Source organism: Rhyacophila brunnea, unplaced genomic scaffold (assembly GCF_057557595.1).
Source record: "Rhyacophila brunnea isolate RB1 unplaced genomic scaffold, BYU_Rbru_1.0 scaffold_14, whole genome shotgun sequence".
Classification (NCBI taxonomy): domain Eukaryota; kingdom Metazoa; phylum Arthropoda; class Insecta; order Trichoptera; family Rhyacophilidae; genus Rhyacophila; species Rhyacophila brunnea.
The window spans coordinates 18,360,579-18,376,813 of NW_028232796.1; the positions used below are offsets into that span (position 1 = coordinate 18,360,579).

Consider the following 16,235-nt stretch of genomic DNA (forward strand, 5'->3'; position numbering starts at 1 on the left):
ACAAAAAAAGATAAAAAAAGGATTTATATATGTTGGTAAAATTAAATAAAACACTAAGTCTTTCTCGTGCGGTCTTAGCGTTATATATTTTAATATTTGGTTGGACAACGTTACTTTATAGTCCATTAAATATTTTGTTTTTACAATTAGTTACGCAGGTCTGTACACGGTTTACAAAGGACACTTACTAACTTTCTTTTTCTTTTTCAAATTCCCCGTACCCACGCCGTCCAGCGAAAAGGACTCTCGTGACTGGCCAAATTTTATCGCGTGATGCTTTTGATTTGACGAATCACGAGGACCACCCCGGCCCAGGCGCGTGGAGATTTTAACGTTGCCGGCAAGCGCGGCAAAATTTATTATATATGAATACTTATATTTAGTCTTAAAATTATCTCTCTCATCCATCATCATTTAAACTTTTTAAATCAAATTAAATTTATCTTAATTACACCTCCACCCAGTATGTGATTTTCACACACCGGACGAAGGCCTTTACTTATGAATAAAAAAAAAAATTACGTAGTTGAGCAAGGAATCAGATTAGATGTTTTATGAAGCCGTTTAGAGGTCAGGGTTACGTTTCGACTTATGACTACTAAACGATTATTTTACACCGGGAGAAGCCCGCCTGTAACAGGGGTGTATCACTAGTTAAAAAAAGAAACGATAAATCTCAAGAAATCACGGCCTCTATTCATACCTAGTAAACTGAAGGTAAAATTACGAGAGAAGCGATTAGTCAGTCCCATGGCCCCCACTAGGGGGGGGCTGATAGGGCTCTAGCCTGGGGGCCCGTGCTCATGGGGGGCCCGGCGTGGCGAGTCGACCAAATAAGTGAGATAAACACACATTACAAATTTGATCTAATAGTAACGGTTTGTTAACGGTTATATTTTTTAATATATGGCTGTACTATGTAATTTTTAACTGTGTTGTTACTTCATAATTCCATAATTCAAGTGGATGTAAGCAGTGGCGGCTCTAGCATCTTTTAGTAAGTGGGGTCAGATGGCGTGAAATATCTAATAAGTACCTACCTAATCAGTATTAATCAAAGCATAAAAAAGCATATCTTTTGTAGCAATTACTTCATCTTCATATGCCTCCTGCGTTCGAAAGAATCTTACTGCTACAAGAAAAACAAAATAGTCTTTTCAAGGATACACTCGCCATCAACCATGTTTTTTGGTAAACTGTTCGGAGTTAAATGCTTTTTTTGTTTTGATTAGTTCATACACAATAACTAAATCTGTTGGTGAGGTCCTAATCGTTTCACTTCTAGTTTGTCTTCAAATGTCAATGTACTGAACTTATATTTCAATAAATGAACCACCTCATTCATCATAATACCTAATATTATTTATCAAAATTATTTTACTAACGTGAAATTACAACTAGTACATTACAATAATTAATATTTAGGTAATACAAATTAACATTGATTTAATTAACTGAAATAGCACATACCTACCCTTTGTTATTATCATTCAAGATATTATAAATTATTATAGTATGTATTAACAAATATATTTTAAAACTTAAGGAGATAGATAACATATTTGATCACTTACTGGCAAACTAACTAATAAACTAAACCGATGGGTCATGGGATATGAATTTACAGCCGACCGACAAGATAACTTCATAATATATTATAATAATAATATGCCCAGTTTTACCTACTCACACTTATGCAAGACCAGGTATTTACTACAGTGTCCCCGGCCCAGCATCGGTACATGTGGGTAAAATGTGCATAGCACATGCAAAGCGGCCTACAGACGTCCGCATTGTTCAGCTTCCTTATGAATTTTGAGAATCATAACTGGCAATCGCATATAGCATCTCATAATATAAACATTGCTTTGATTTTAAAGGGGCCACCGAATTTGGACCCCAGAACTATCGTTGTATTGTACTATGTAGGTAGAGCCAAAACTCACATAGAGCATTCGAGATGGGCTAAGAAACAAGAATCAAGGATGGGCAAACAGTACAAATAAAATATATACTTAATTAATTTATACAAAATCAATGTATTATGGTAGGAACGTATAACATGAATATTCAATTGAATATTGACTATAGAATGATGGGGGGACCGGGGTCTGTCCCCTAGGTACCTTAAGGAAGAGCTGCCCCTGGATGTAAGTATTAAAAATACACTAAATACCCTTAATTTTACCGTTAACATCATTTAGGAAACGCTACTGTAGAGCGTCAAACTGCCTTTAATCTTGGCGACCGGTAGGGGGGCCCGACAAAGACCCTGGTCCGCTTCAGGATGTGGGGCCATGGTCAGTCCAATTTCAAAGATTAGATATGATAAACTGTAGTATTTTTTTACTGTGAGCGGGTATCTGTAGGTACATTGACATTGAAATATTGAAGAAAGAAGATGTTGGATTTGGGGGGAGGGGGTATTAGGATTATACCAAACGACACAATACTATTTTACTTAGCACTGCACCACTGGGTATTAATAATGTGATTAATCCTGAAAAATATAGTTATTTTAATGAGTTGAAGATATCATTAAAAAAAATGGTGTAATGACACTTGAATATTTTTCAAACAGTGCTTGCCTGCAATCATCATCAAACCATCCTGCATATTTTTGCTTTATTTTCCCCCAGAATTTCTGTGGCACTCGTGATAATGGGAAGGGAAACGCGCCAAAATTACGAAACTTATAAAGAAAAGAGAAAAACTGCAACAAAACTCTGTCGAGAGAAAAAGCGAATGATGCTCAAGAGAATACTCCAAGACATGGAATATCAAAGAAGAAACAATGATCCCAAAAAATTTTACAAGACTCTTCGAAATCTAACTAAATCCTATCAACCCAGATTATACTCCTGTAAGGATAGTGAAGGAAAAATGCTGATCGAAAAGGAGGACTTTATGGAAAGATGGAAAGGCTATTTCACAACAATTTTAAATAGTAATGATCATGAGGAAACGGAAGAAATATTGTACCACTCTGCTGAGGAATTTATTGATGAACCTACTCTGCCTGAAGTAAGAAGAGCATTAAGAACGCTGAAAAACAATAAAGCACCTGGAACCGACAGGATAACAGCCGAGCTGATAAAGAGTGGTGGCCCAACACTTGAAGCAAATATCCACAAGATAATTCTCAATATTTGGGAAAAAGAAATTTTACCTGAGGAATGGAAGATGGGTATAATCGTGCCTATTCTGAAAAAGGGAGACAAAACAATGTGCGATAACTACAGAGGGATCACAATTCTAAATGCTGCTTATAAAGTTTTCTCATCTGTACTGTATAGCAGGTTAATCATCTATGGTGATGAAATCCTGGGAGAATACCAATGCGGCTTCCGACCAAATAGATCCACCATAGATCAATAGATCACATCCATCTCATGAGGCAAACTATGAAGAAAGTGCACGAATACAACCTGACACTCCACCACCTGTTTATTGATTTTAAACAAGCTTTCGACAGCGTGAATAGGGATAAGATGCTGCAAAGCCTAAAAATACTGGGAATTCCCTTAAAATTAGTAAGGCTGATAAAGATCACACTGACGGATACTCAAGCAGTTGTCATGGTGCAAAATGAGCAAACTGAAAGCTTCAAAATCGAATCAGGTGTGAGACAAGGGGATGTGCTATCCACTATGGTATTTAACCTTGTGGTGGAATCCATAGCTCGTGAAACCAACATAAGAGGATGGGTAGATAACAATACAACACAGATGTGCGCTTATGCTGACGACATAGTAATTACAAGCATATCCAAACAGAGGATGATCGACCATGGTGGCACTATGAAAATAAAAGCAGAAAACGCTGGGCTGCATATAAACCTGTCAAAAACTAAGTATATGGTCAGCACACGCGATCAGGTACCGCTGCAGAATATAGACATAGGACAGCATGCATATGAAGGGGTGGACAAGTTCACGTATCTCGGATCCAGCCTAAATACCCAAAATAAGACAGCAGAGGAGATAAAAATCCGCCTTATCTCCGGGAATAAATGCTGGCATGCCTGCAAGCGACTGGTGGAGTCGAAAATTCTAGACCGAAGAAGAAAACTTCTAATATATAAAACAATTATAGGGCCAGTGGTCACTTACGGCTGTGAGACTTGGTGCTTAACTCAAAACGAGGAAAACAAATTAGCTGTCTTCGAGTGCAAAATACTCCGCAAAATCTTTGGACCCACGTTGAAAAATGGGAACTACAGAATAAAAATGAGCCATGAATTGGAAGAGCTGATTGAACAGCAAACAATCATAAGGTACTGTAAATCCCAAAGACTACGATGGGCGGGACATGTGGAGAGAATGCCTGAAGTTAGAGCGCCAATGATCATGACGAAGTGGCTACCCCAACGGAAGAGACCCAGAGGCCGTCCAAGAAGGAGATGGGCTGACGCCGTAGAAGTGGACTGGCTTCATATAGGAAGACCCGGTAACTGGAGAAGTGTGGCGAGAGACCGGAGTGAGTGGAGAGCGGTTGTGGAGGAGGCCAAATCCCACCCCGGGATGTAGCGCCGTGGAAGAAGAAGAAGACACTTGAATATATTATTTTGACTAGGTCAGGGATCGGCAAGCGGCGGCTCTTTTCAAATTCCCAATTCACCATTTTTACAAAAACTTTTGCAAAATTCACAATTTGTTTTTATTTTTTGTGTTTGCACTTATTATATTATTATATAATGACATTATCACGAGCCTAATTTTTCCTCCGTGATGGTTGATGCAAAAAGGTATGATTGTTTTAAATCCGCCCATTGCAAAAGTCAACAAACCTAATTTTTTCCATTTGATATTGACACGAGCACTTTCGAAATAAAATTTTATTGGTGGACTTAACAAGCAAAGAGTTATGGAGCTCCAAATTTGTAGGTCTTGCCACCAAAATTTAGGATTTAGAGAGAAAAATGCAATTTAATTTCATAACGCAAGTGGAGCGCTCTAAAAGATCTACGTTAGGTAGATAATACGATGTTTAATACATGTAATAGCTTCCGAACTCATATTCGAGTCTACATAATGTGTATGTGAACAATCATTTTCAAACATGAACAATATAAATAGCATTTAGAGAAGCCGAATAACCGATGAGAATTTGGAGTCGCGCCTGAAATTAAAAATTACAAGTTACATACCAAACGTACAGAAATTCTCCAAAGAAATGCAAGGAAGGTTATTGTTCACATTAGTTTTAAGGAATGCGTGAAAATTGTATGTAATTCATATTCTGTAAAAATTATATTTATAATTTCAACAATAAAAACATAAATGTGTCGCTGAGTTTCAAAACCCGCTATAACACCTTTTTGAAATAATTGAGATATATTATATATCAATGGATTCGTTATTAAAATCTCTACATGAAAATTTTATTGTCTCTTTCAAAGTCCGCTACGATTAACTGTCATTTATGAAAGAAAATCAATGTGTCAATCAATTCACGCTATAACACTATGTGTTACATTCAAAATCCCCTATAACACAACTGACCAATAAGAAGCGAGAATCATACGAAATGCAACATGGCCACCAGTACATTTATGTTGTGAGTTGCGGTAGGAGTGCTGTTTTGTTGATTTGATATTCTTACGATTTATAGTCTTAAAATGTGTGACGAACTTATAAATATGGTTAAATCTCCAGTTAATAAAGCTAGGAAGAGGTTGAGCCAATCAAAATCTTGGAAAGTCAACGAAATACGCTGTAAATGGTAAGTTAAATTAGACATAAATGTGTAAAAAAAACCGCGGGTCATCATCTGAATTTCCAGTGGCGTGTAACTCAATTATGAAAACTATTCTTTTCTCTAATATAATTTTATAATTTATAATAATAAGTTTATTTTTTTGTATAAAACTCTATAAAAACCTTTTGTTGGGTAAACGTTATCAACTTATCACTTATCACATTTTCAGCAGTGGCAGTGTTACGTTATTTAGAATATTTTCAGTATGATTTTGTGAAGAAAACAGTTTGTTTGTCAAGCACGCCACTGTTTTAAAGAAAATGTTTAGCTCTACAGTATTATTCAAATGGTTGCTCTGATATTAAATTTGATACTTTTCATAACATGTGAGCACCAAACCCCATAAAACCGATTTATTGGTCAGGCACTAATGCGCGACGATAAACCATGTAAATTATTATATTTTGGAGCATTTTTCAATGGCGCCATTCACAAACCGCACTTGTATGTCATCAATGTGTAGGTACTGCGAAATGTTTTATAATTTATTACACATAATAACTTAGTTACTTTATAAGAATAACAAATACCTTTCACATTCAAGTTCAAGTGGTGATGCTACTGGCTCACTATTTGACTCACTTATTTACATGTTATCGACTTATAAAAAATGTTATGGAAAATAAAGAAGGCAAACAATTAATTTACTCAAGTAAAATATAAAATAAATGAATGAAACATGTTTGCAGTCAAATTATGAGAGTACCGCGTCACTCATATTTTTTAAAACCAATGTATATATTTTATTTTATAATATTTTTGTGAGAACGATAAAATATGCTATACATACAGTGTTTTTATGTAAATTGCATTGTATATTTAATCGAATTATTTTTAGTGAACGAAAAATTGTAACATTTTAAATTTCTCCTAATTTTTAATGAATAAAACGTTTATTAAATAAAAATATGAAACTCTTTTTCATCCTACCACGCGCCACCAATGGAAGATTCCGACTTTAAGTTGTCAAAAGTTTCCCTAACAAAATACGCTATAACCTTGAATGGGTATTTGAAAAACCGCTATAACACTATGTAACTTACAAAACCCGCTATAACCAAACATTTAAGTCTTTTATTTATTCAGTGGACTAGAATACAATATAAATAGATATGCAAAATATTTCCAAAAATGATCTATCATTGGGCAAAAAAAGAAAAACATAGATAATCCCTTTATCCATAAGCTGAGTAGTTTTTATCGATTTTCTCAACAAAATGAAAAAGTGTTATAGGGGGTTTTGAAACTCAGCGACACATATTTACGGTAGTTTTATTTGGGAAATCTTCTTCACTTAATAAATAAGCAATTAATTCATTTAAATAAATCATATTTATAAAAATATACGTATGCCTCGAAAAAAAATTTAACCGTTGTGCCACTCATATATGGCTCGTTTGGTCCAAGAGTTTGCCGGCCCCTGGAGGTGTTGAGTTAAAATGTTAACCCAAAATGAAAACAAGATGCCATGAGCTTACTTACTTCAAAACTTAGCAATCCACTGTTGTCTTGATCCAGCGTGTTGAAGACATAGTGCGCATACTGACTGGTGTTAGCTGGAAAGAGATAAAATATTTAAAGTTAGTAGAATATTAAATTTACTTCCCTATATTTTAAATAGAATATTCAATAAAGATTATATTTTTGAAATAAAACTTCTTTAGCCGCAGTCGCATAAAAACAGCTGAAGAAAAAAAATGTGAGACCGAAATTCGTCACAAAATATCAGGGCAGTGTAATATGCGAAGAAGTTTTCGATTAGTTAATGCAGCGCAAAGACAATAACAATTATTGTAAAATATAAACATTCATACCAAATTAAAAGAACTTTCCCGTCTCCATGAATTGATTATAACACAATTTGCGCTACTGGGCACGTTTTGGAAAACAGCCAATCAGTAAATTGATTCATGAGGTTTGGTTCTTGGTTGAAAGAGAATTGGATAAATTAATACATACCGAGGTTTCAATGTCAATTTCACCTCGCATGAGGTACAGACACTTGTTGAATTTTTCGTAAAGAAAGTTAATTTAAAAATTAATATGATCCATCAGGTGTTTTGAGCACAATTATATGGTTCTTTATGATTTTTTTATAAAGCTTATTAATATGGTTTTCTACCAGCAAAACTAATCTAATGTAATTTCTGTTTGCAAGAGATTAACATTCTGAATGTTTCCCCACATGGAGCTATTCTAAGACTTTTAAATATATTAAATTTGTGATTTACTGTTTGGTATAGATGAAGGACCCTTTTCTCCGAGTTAATATTCCTCTCAATCCTATGAATAACGTTGGATTGTTGAATAATCGGCATTTGCCGGCTAGCAAGACAGCTGTACAAGTAGGGATTGCAATTCTGAATGAAAATACTAATACCGGTATTTCAAAATTTCCTATTGAATACCTGTATTCCTGAAATATGTATATGGGAAAAACCTACCAATAGATAGATATATCTTAAAAATGTTATTATTTTAAAGCAAAAATATCTAACCTTTAAAAATAGGCAAAGATAGGATATGGTAGAAATGCTGATGTTTACAAAATACCTAGTAGACTACGATTTCTATAAGCTGGCGTACACGTCATCGCGTCGCATTGACGATGGAGTTGGCGGGGGCGGACGTAATGCAGTATTAAGATGCTGAACTGGGGGGGAATTTAGTTCCACTAGTTCATAAAAGAACCGTGATGACGTGTACGCCAGCTTATAGAAATCGGACTCTAGTTGAACTATTGGCACTTTCTTCTTCGAATGATCTTTCAATAAATTTATATTATGAAGTGTTCTTAGATGTGTATGTGCCACACTGATAATTCCACCTGTTGCACTTGGCAATTTAATTATTTTTCTCCTGTAAGGAGTATCGAGGAAATTTCAAGGAAGGTGTGATTAAGGCCATTAAGTTTGTTACTTAACTAAGCGTCAATAACCTGCGAGCGCGTGTTGCTAAAATTGCTGTTTTTTTGTGTTAAACATAAAGTCAGTGGTAAATATTTTTAGTTAATTAAGTAGAAAAGATGGTTATGTGTGTTGTATTAAAATGTGGAAGCCGTACTGATAAGCAAGAAGATGGTATTACGTTTGATAAGTAAGTTGATACGTCATGTTCGTGATAATTTATTTGTGTATTATTTTATATTTTAATATCAAGTGACCTAGTGTTTCTTTAAAATAACTTAAATTATGGATATCTTTATATAATGGTTGCATTTTGACCGCTTAAAAATACTATATAACGTAAAAAAATAGAAAATTATATAAGAAATGGTCTATGGTCTCAAACATTTGTATATGAATGTGTTCGCTCGCCCACAAACCAAACGCACGGCACGCAGCTTCATTTAGCAATGCAATGGGTGGCGTCTAAATGTATCTATAGTCTAAGTAGCTATTTCTATATATTCCAAATGATTCTCGTTGATTTGCCGCCCCCACGTGTCGTCACTGTTGATTATATTGTATGCAAATATTTTTGTCCTGGTACAATTAAATATTTATTTATTTATTGATATTGATAAATTGAATTTACAAATTTTTAAAATAAGCTATTTCCTTTATTTAACGAACCACGGTGCAAATTTGGTGGTTACAGGTTCAAGTCTCGTGGGGTATCATATTTAAAAAAAAAAAATGGTTTTCTCTATAGATATACCATCATAAATCGTAAGGTGTTCGAATTTAGAACTAAGCTCATTACAGTATAAAAGATTATGTCAAATACTTGCATCTGGTGCCCTCACTCAACAGACAACTTATACTGGCGGATTCATAGTAGATATATATTGGAAGTGTTTCAAATTATGTATATTATAATATTGTTTGTAAATTTCCAAACAAAGCATAAATAATTCAGATTGACTCATTAAAAATGTATTTCCCAAAAATTGTATGTGTCTAATAAATTGGCCTGCGAAGCTATTCTATACATAACGCGCAGCTATTGACGGTAGTTTATCATATGTATCTATTGAGGCGGTTAATTGTTACAATAAGTGAATTGTCTAAACCAGGGGTAGGTAACCTGGTACCTACCGCCCACTAGTGGGCGTTCCAGCTTTCATGGTGGTTTCAAAAATATTTTCATGTTTTCATACAATACCCCGTGACAATTTAAATTTCAGAAAATATACGATTTTGTGTATCGCCCTCGCATAAGTTTAGTTCATGTTATGTAAGTAATAAATGGCGCTATAGTGTGACCGCAAACAAAAGAGCCTCGTCCAATAGTGAATGAAGATGCTTCAACTTGCTGTAACTCTGCTTTTGGGTGGTTAGAAAATTTCACTACCAACAGAGATACAAAAGTGGGCGGTAGGTAGAAAAAGGTAGACTACCCCTGGTCTAAACTGTCAAAAAATGCTATGTTTTAAACAGCTCCTCACTTGGGTGTGTTAACTTTTAGAGCGAGATACAGTTTTGATGGTAAACTTATTGTAACAATTAACGGCGTCAATACATAAATCTGATAAATTCGTAATATTTATCACTTTAGCCGCCTTGTGTACAGAATACAGGAACTATTAATTGTGCTTCTGAAATACAGCTTAAATGTAAGTTCTGCATATTATAATTAGGTAAATAAATAAAACAACAATATTTTTCTCTTATATTTATTCTTACAATTAAAGTATTAAAATTACGTGGAAAACAGAAAGTTTGGTCAATTAAAAAAAAAAACAAAACAAATTAAGTTGATGTGTAAAACAATTCTATCAGAAATTTTGCAATCCTAAAAGAAATATATATATATAAAAAAAAAACAAACTATTGTGGACTTATTAAATTTACTGTAAGTAAGAATGGTTGATTTGTTAATAATTGTCTAAAATCCACAGATTGAATGAAGACTATTCATACAAAGTCTTTTCGGTAACATACATTTACATTTTCATTACAAACTTACGCCATTTAACACACCTATTTTATAGATCAGCTTTTGAAGTGCCAATAGGTTACAATGGTTTAAAATGAAAAAAAATAGTATGGATGCTATATCATAATCAAATAATGCTACTGATAAATATAATGAATTAAAGTGAAATCAGATCCCGCCAGTCTGCTGTTGGTATACTTCTATGGTGTCACCTTCCTCCATTTCCAGAGAGGTGGGGGTGTCATTCTCATTTATGGGCTGGCCGTCGAATCGAAATCTGACCACTTGCATGGAAAGACCCTGCAACAAAGTATGGAGACAAATTAACATAAGCATTTATTACCGACATGTGTATTGTGAATTAAGGATATTATGTCCGTTGAAAGTCATGGTAAAGTAGCAATCTATCATTGGTTCAACGATAGATGCGATTGGACTAAGTTAGGGGAGGGGTATGTAGTGCAATTTGGTTGCCAATCTTTGGTAAAAGACGGCACTGAGAGAAGATAATTTTAGAAGAGAGATTAGAATGCTCGGCACCTTTTATAATGCCATAACTAACTGGGTCAAAATTAAAACATGCATTTAGAGCGTATGTGGTTTTGAATCGTATACCATAGTAAACTTATGATTTCTGTTCATGGAAATATATTTTCGCTACATCATGTGAACAGTATATAAACAGATATGGCATACGGTTGAAAACTACATGGGATTTCAGTCTATGGATAGCCTCCAAAAGCTATTTGAACTATAGCAATGCAGCAAAGGCACTTCTGGAACTGATGCCACAGTGAATTGTATGTTTTATAAGTTGGTGCACTGTTTGTAGCCGCTATCTTTGGCAGTTATTCATTTACACATTACAAAACACTGTTTTAGTTTGCATACAAATCCAAATGTCTTCAAAATGGGTAACATAATATTAGTACTACATATTATATAGTAATTAACAAAACAATGTCATCCATCAATTCAAAACAAATTGTAATTTCAAGGTGTATCTGACAATTTCTACAGATTTGATTGTTAATGAAATTTATTTCTGGATAATGAGGTTAAGACAAATGAAATTATCTCCTGTTTATTGTTACATGCTAACTATCACATTAATGTACTAATTTATTGCAGTCTGAATTGCGCTGATGGAGACCGCCCATACGGATAAAAATCCATCAAAGCCCACTTTCTGTTTTGACTCATCTGCACCATTGTGCAATATAAAAGCTTATTGGCTGCAAACCACTCTACACAATAATAAGCCAACCAATAAACTGTGATTGCCTAAGAAAATGTTAAATATGAGTATAAACCTATGCGAATTTATTGTCGTCTTACACATATGCATGCATAGGCTTTTCGTCGACAATTTAATCATTATAATAGAAACGCACATGGGGACACTTGTGTTAAAATCGCATTACCAGCATGACACATGAGTGTACGATATAAGCTTGCACGTTAGGGGCAAAAAGTGTGAATGTTGTTTTACTCAGAATTTCAAATGTTATCAAAAGATGCTAACTATATTACTGTAGAGTTAGGCGGCTCTCATATCGGAACTCACCTCGTTCGACGCGACCGAGTCACGCTAAACATTGTTGCATGTGACGAACGCGCATATCTACTAGCGTCACTATCAACACTCATGTCTCCAAACGTCAAAATAATAAGTACGCTGGCCAGCGCCATTACGCAAATATGTCATCGGACGCTGAAACAGCGATTAATAATGTATTGGTACCGCAGAATTTTAAGCAGAAGGCGAAAATATTGGATTCATCTGTCATTAGGCATAATACACATGCAGTGGATCATTTATCGCAGCAAAACTCATAAAGCACCCAGTGACCGGCGTGAGCGCACTGGCATGTTTTCGGCACTCGCGACATCCAACATGTTAGAAGAGTCGATAGTCAACCTGTCGCGTTTGTTGTTCAGTTGCATTCGACCAATCTACAAAGCTCCTTTTACAGCATGTGTTATGATGATAACGATGACGTCACATCGACGATTTCGACATGCGGCGAATTTTGATGTGCGAGCCGACTAACTGTTGAGATAGTTATTAAATGTTGCCTTTTTGTATAATGAATGAAATTGGGATCTGATAATTAAACTATATACAAATATGTGGTACTCGGCTTAAAACACATCATCTTTTGACCCCCATCAGCTGGTTGTGAATAGTGAAAATAACTGCAGGTAATTCATGGGTACTTTTAAATTATGGTTGTGACATATTCGCATAAATATACAATAGCATATTGTCTGAATTTCGTCTTATTTTATAATGAAACAACGCCGGTCACAAACAACAGCGTACTTGTGCAATTTTATTGTACAAGTTTACATGAGCATTACAGAATTGCTCGAAATAATTTCATTTTCCTAAACATTTTTTGTTAAATTATGGCATCGGCACCAACGTTCCCTCTAATTTTTCTATTGTGTGCGGATCATCAGCGCATCTGAGCGGTGGCGTGCGTACTAGGTGCGGTTAATTTACACCCCCCCCCCCACAAACACATACAATTTTTCATTAAAACTTATATCTTTACGGCCCACATGCTCAGCGTAGGTCAAAATGGAGCTTTTATGGTATTTTCAAAGCATAACCCTGGACATTTCTTAAACGCACACACCTTAGAGGGAACAGTGATTGGCACATCAACTAAAAACTAGGTAATGAAAATATAATACAATTACGAAATGAAGAAGCCAAAGAGTGTATTTTCATAAATACAAATACAAGCCTAAATTAGCCATAATAGAAAAAATATCAAAATTCTAAATAAAATTAGATAAAAGGGCAGAAGTACATGTTCGGCAGCAATTTAATTGTTTAAAATTGTCAATATGGATTGCCGAAATGCTACAATTGTCGAGATCAAAGTTATTAATGTGAAGGCATCAATATGTTGTATAGAAGTGAGTAATCGTATGTCACATGAACACCGGGGGAGAACAAGTCAGTAGCACTGCACCGTATTTCTTATTGTTCTGGCATAGTATAGATAAAATAATGGTAAAGGAAAAGTACTCTATACAAGCTGCTTATTTTTGGGTTACAATGGGTTGTGGAAGGTCTTGGGTGTGGTTTTAGGTCTCAAAACATCTTAACCTCAATGACGATATGGAGTACCATAATATTATGAAGTTATCAGTAATTAATCAATGTTGTTAATACTGTTTGTTTTTAATAGGTTTTTAGAATAGTTATAGTAATATGATGCAAGTGTATTAGCTGGTTAGTTGAGCTCACTAATCGGTAGGCTATGAAAATAATTATTGATTTCACCAAACGCCCACGATGTTTAAAAATAGTTTTCCCACACAAAAGGAAAATGGCAATATTAAAACACGATAAACAGATCTCTAATTATTAAAACCAATGGTAAGATGCAAGTGATCAAAACATTTGAGTGTTAATAGCAATTACACTGATCCATATTTTTTGTTAGCATCATACATGGAGTAATCAATTCATACAATGTGTTGTAGAATTATATAAAATCGCTGGGTACAAATAATTAGTGGACTTACCGCTCTGTCACAATAGGCGTTCATCAGTTTTCTCAGGGGAGTGTGCTTTTTAATCTTGAATTGAACTATGGCATTGTCCTGTCCTAACACTTTCAAGTTGATGTGTTCGCTCTCTCCCTAAAATAAAATAAACACATATTGGGATTAATAATAATTAAATACATTGCAACGACTCGTCGTCACCCATAGTTCTGAGAATTCTCAACGTAATATTCGCGAAAATTAGACAATTAAAACAGGTGAAGGATGAAAAACAAAAATCAGACCAACACAGCAATGGGCGATAATAATTAACAAAACCAATGCGAGTCGGTTAAGAAATAATGAAAATAGTGATAGCACATGGCCATTCGATGAAAAGCTCACAATATACAAAGATATACTGTTTGTTAAAAGAAACAAGCATCTTCCCGGCTATATTCTGGCAGACGAATCTAAACATAGCTGTAAGGCAAATATTAAAGAATATACTTACTTTCTTTTCGTCAGACATGGTGAATGTAGTTTTTGTGTTGCTTTGAACACTAAAACAACGGAATGCGTCAGGTAATCGCTGTCCAAAAAGCTCAACAGTGACAGCGCAGCGTACTCGATGGCGTGCTAATAAATGGCGTCCCGCACAATTTGGCCGGTTTGGCGTCTTGTAACGGAAACATGACCACCAACGCCAAGATGGCTGACATTTGCGCGCGCATCGAAACATCACCAAAAATTCGATAATGTTATTTTTTCGCGGAAATTTGATCACGAAAAATATTTTTCAAGTTGATTATGTAAGCTTTAAACATCATTCAATTTTACATAATACAATTAAAGTAGTTGTGCCGTAGAAAATAATCTATTGACTCGTGACAGCAAATATCTGAAATAGGAAAAAAACCGTGGAAACGGTGCAAATATTTTCTAAATTACATGAGTGAATTAACGATATTGTTGATATGAATAGTAATAGTAATCAATTTGCATTAAAGTGTCGATTGGAACAACATTGTATTCAAATTTCAATTTCCGGTTCGTATTCTTTGTCGTGGCTAACATGGAGCTTTGTTTTTGATCTGGCAACACTTCAATGCATTGCATGCGATCTCTGACAATCTTGAACGGTTATAAAAAATGATCAGGTCAGTTCTAAATTATTCAAAAACATAAATGGCTTATTTTATGTTTATATGTGATAAATAATAAAAAAAATATTTTCCCTAAGAGATAACTACGAATCAGACCTGCAGTGTGCCACACCCACATGAAATCATCGCTATTATTTTGATGTGACAACATACCTACAAAGTCTTCCATTTGACTCATGATTCATGAATGACTCGGCATTTTCAAGACAATCGATTGGCATAAAAATCGATTGCAGGCATCACTAATGTGTAAAAAAAACTTTCTATGGCTATTCAATAATATTAATATTCTACATTAATAATAATTTTAATGATTATTATACAAGTATAAAATATCGTAATATCGTATTATAACCTAAATACTTTTGTTAATAATTGTTGTTTTAAAAGAAAAATATTGACCACGAAGTTCAAAATTTAAATAGAATATACCTACTAATGATTACTTACACACCTACTAGTAATTTAATTAATTAATTCAATATTATTAGGTAGGTACTAGGTAATATTAATAATTATTGTAGGTAGGTTCATAATTATTATGTCTTAATAATTATATCTGTTTTACCGGGGATTAATAATTAATAACCTACCACATTTTAGCTTTTTGTCTAAAAAATGTACTTACCTTGACTTACCTATTATAGGTTCGTTTCTTTCAACCTGAAGAATGCCGGCGCTCCATTGGCACGCAAGTCAGACGATTTACAGTTTACGGACTTTTTTTTCGCGTGGAGCACCCCAGGTCTGCGGACTTTTTAATCCGCAGACCAGGCTCGTTGGATTTCAAACATGTTTGATATTTTACCTCCGAGTTGCCAGACTTCGTCCGTCGATCGCAATGCAAATTCGATTTGACATTAATACGCAATCATTCGGACCGCAAAAAAATCTGTAATTGTTTTAAACATTTTCATTGAT

At 34.6% G+C, this 16,235-nt stretch overlaps 2 protein-coding genes across 2 annotated transcripts in view; both read right to left on the reverse strand.

Annotated features, from left to right (window-relative positions):
- LOC147075682 (A-type potassium channel modulatory protein KCNIP1-like) overlaps window positions 1-16,235 on the reverse strand; it is a 198,948-nt gene that overhangs the window by 4,474 nt on the left and 178,239 nt on the right. Inside the window, exon 4 of the mRNA XM_085942362.1 lies at window positions 7,243-7,316. Coding sequence (XP_085798488.1) covers window positions 7,243-7,316 — 74 coding nt within the window. The remainder of the gene's footprint in view (window positions 1-7,242; window positions 7,317-16,235) is intronic.
- Sumo (Small ubiquitin like modifier) lies at window positions 10,365-14,808 on the reverse strand. The gene is made up of 3 exons (XM_085941994.1): window positions 14,663-14,808; window positions 14,188-14,304; window positions 10,365-10,941 (listed from the first exon to the last, which is right to left on the reverse strand). Exons 1-3 carry the CDS (start codon window positions 14,678-14,680, stop codon window positions 10,810-10,812), a joined length of 267 nt encoding a protein of 88 aa, XP_085798120.1. The 5' UTR covers window positions 14,681-14,808; the 3' UTR covers window positions 10,365-10,809.

Coding starts and splice junctions, on each gene's coding strand:
- Sumo (XM_085941994.1), bottom strand. Junction 10,942..14,187: donor ACGCCTATTGTGACAGAGCG/GTAAGTCCACTA, acceptor ACTTTGTTGCAG/GGTCTTTCCATGCAAGTGGT.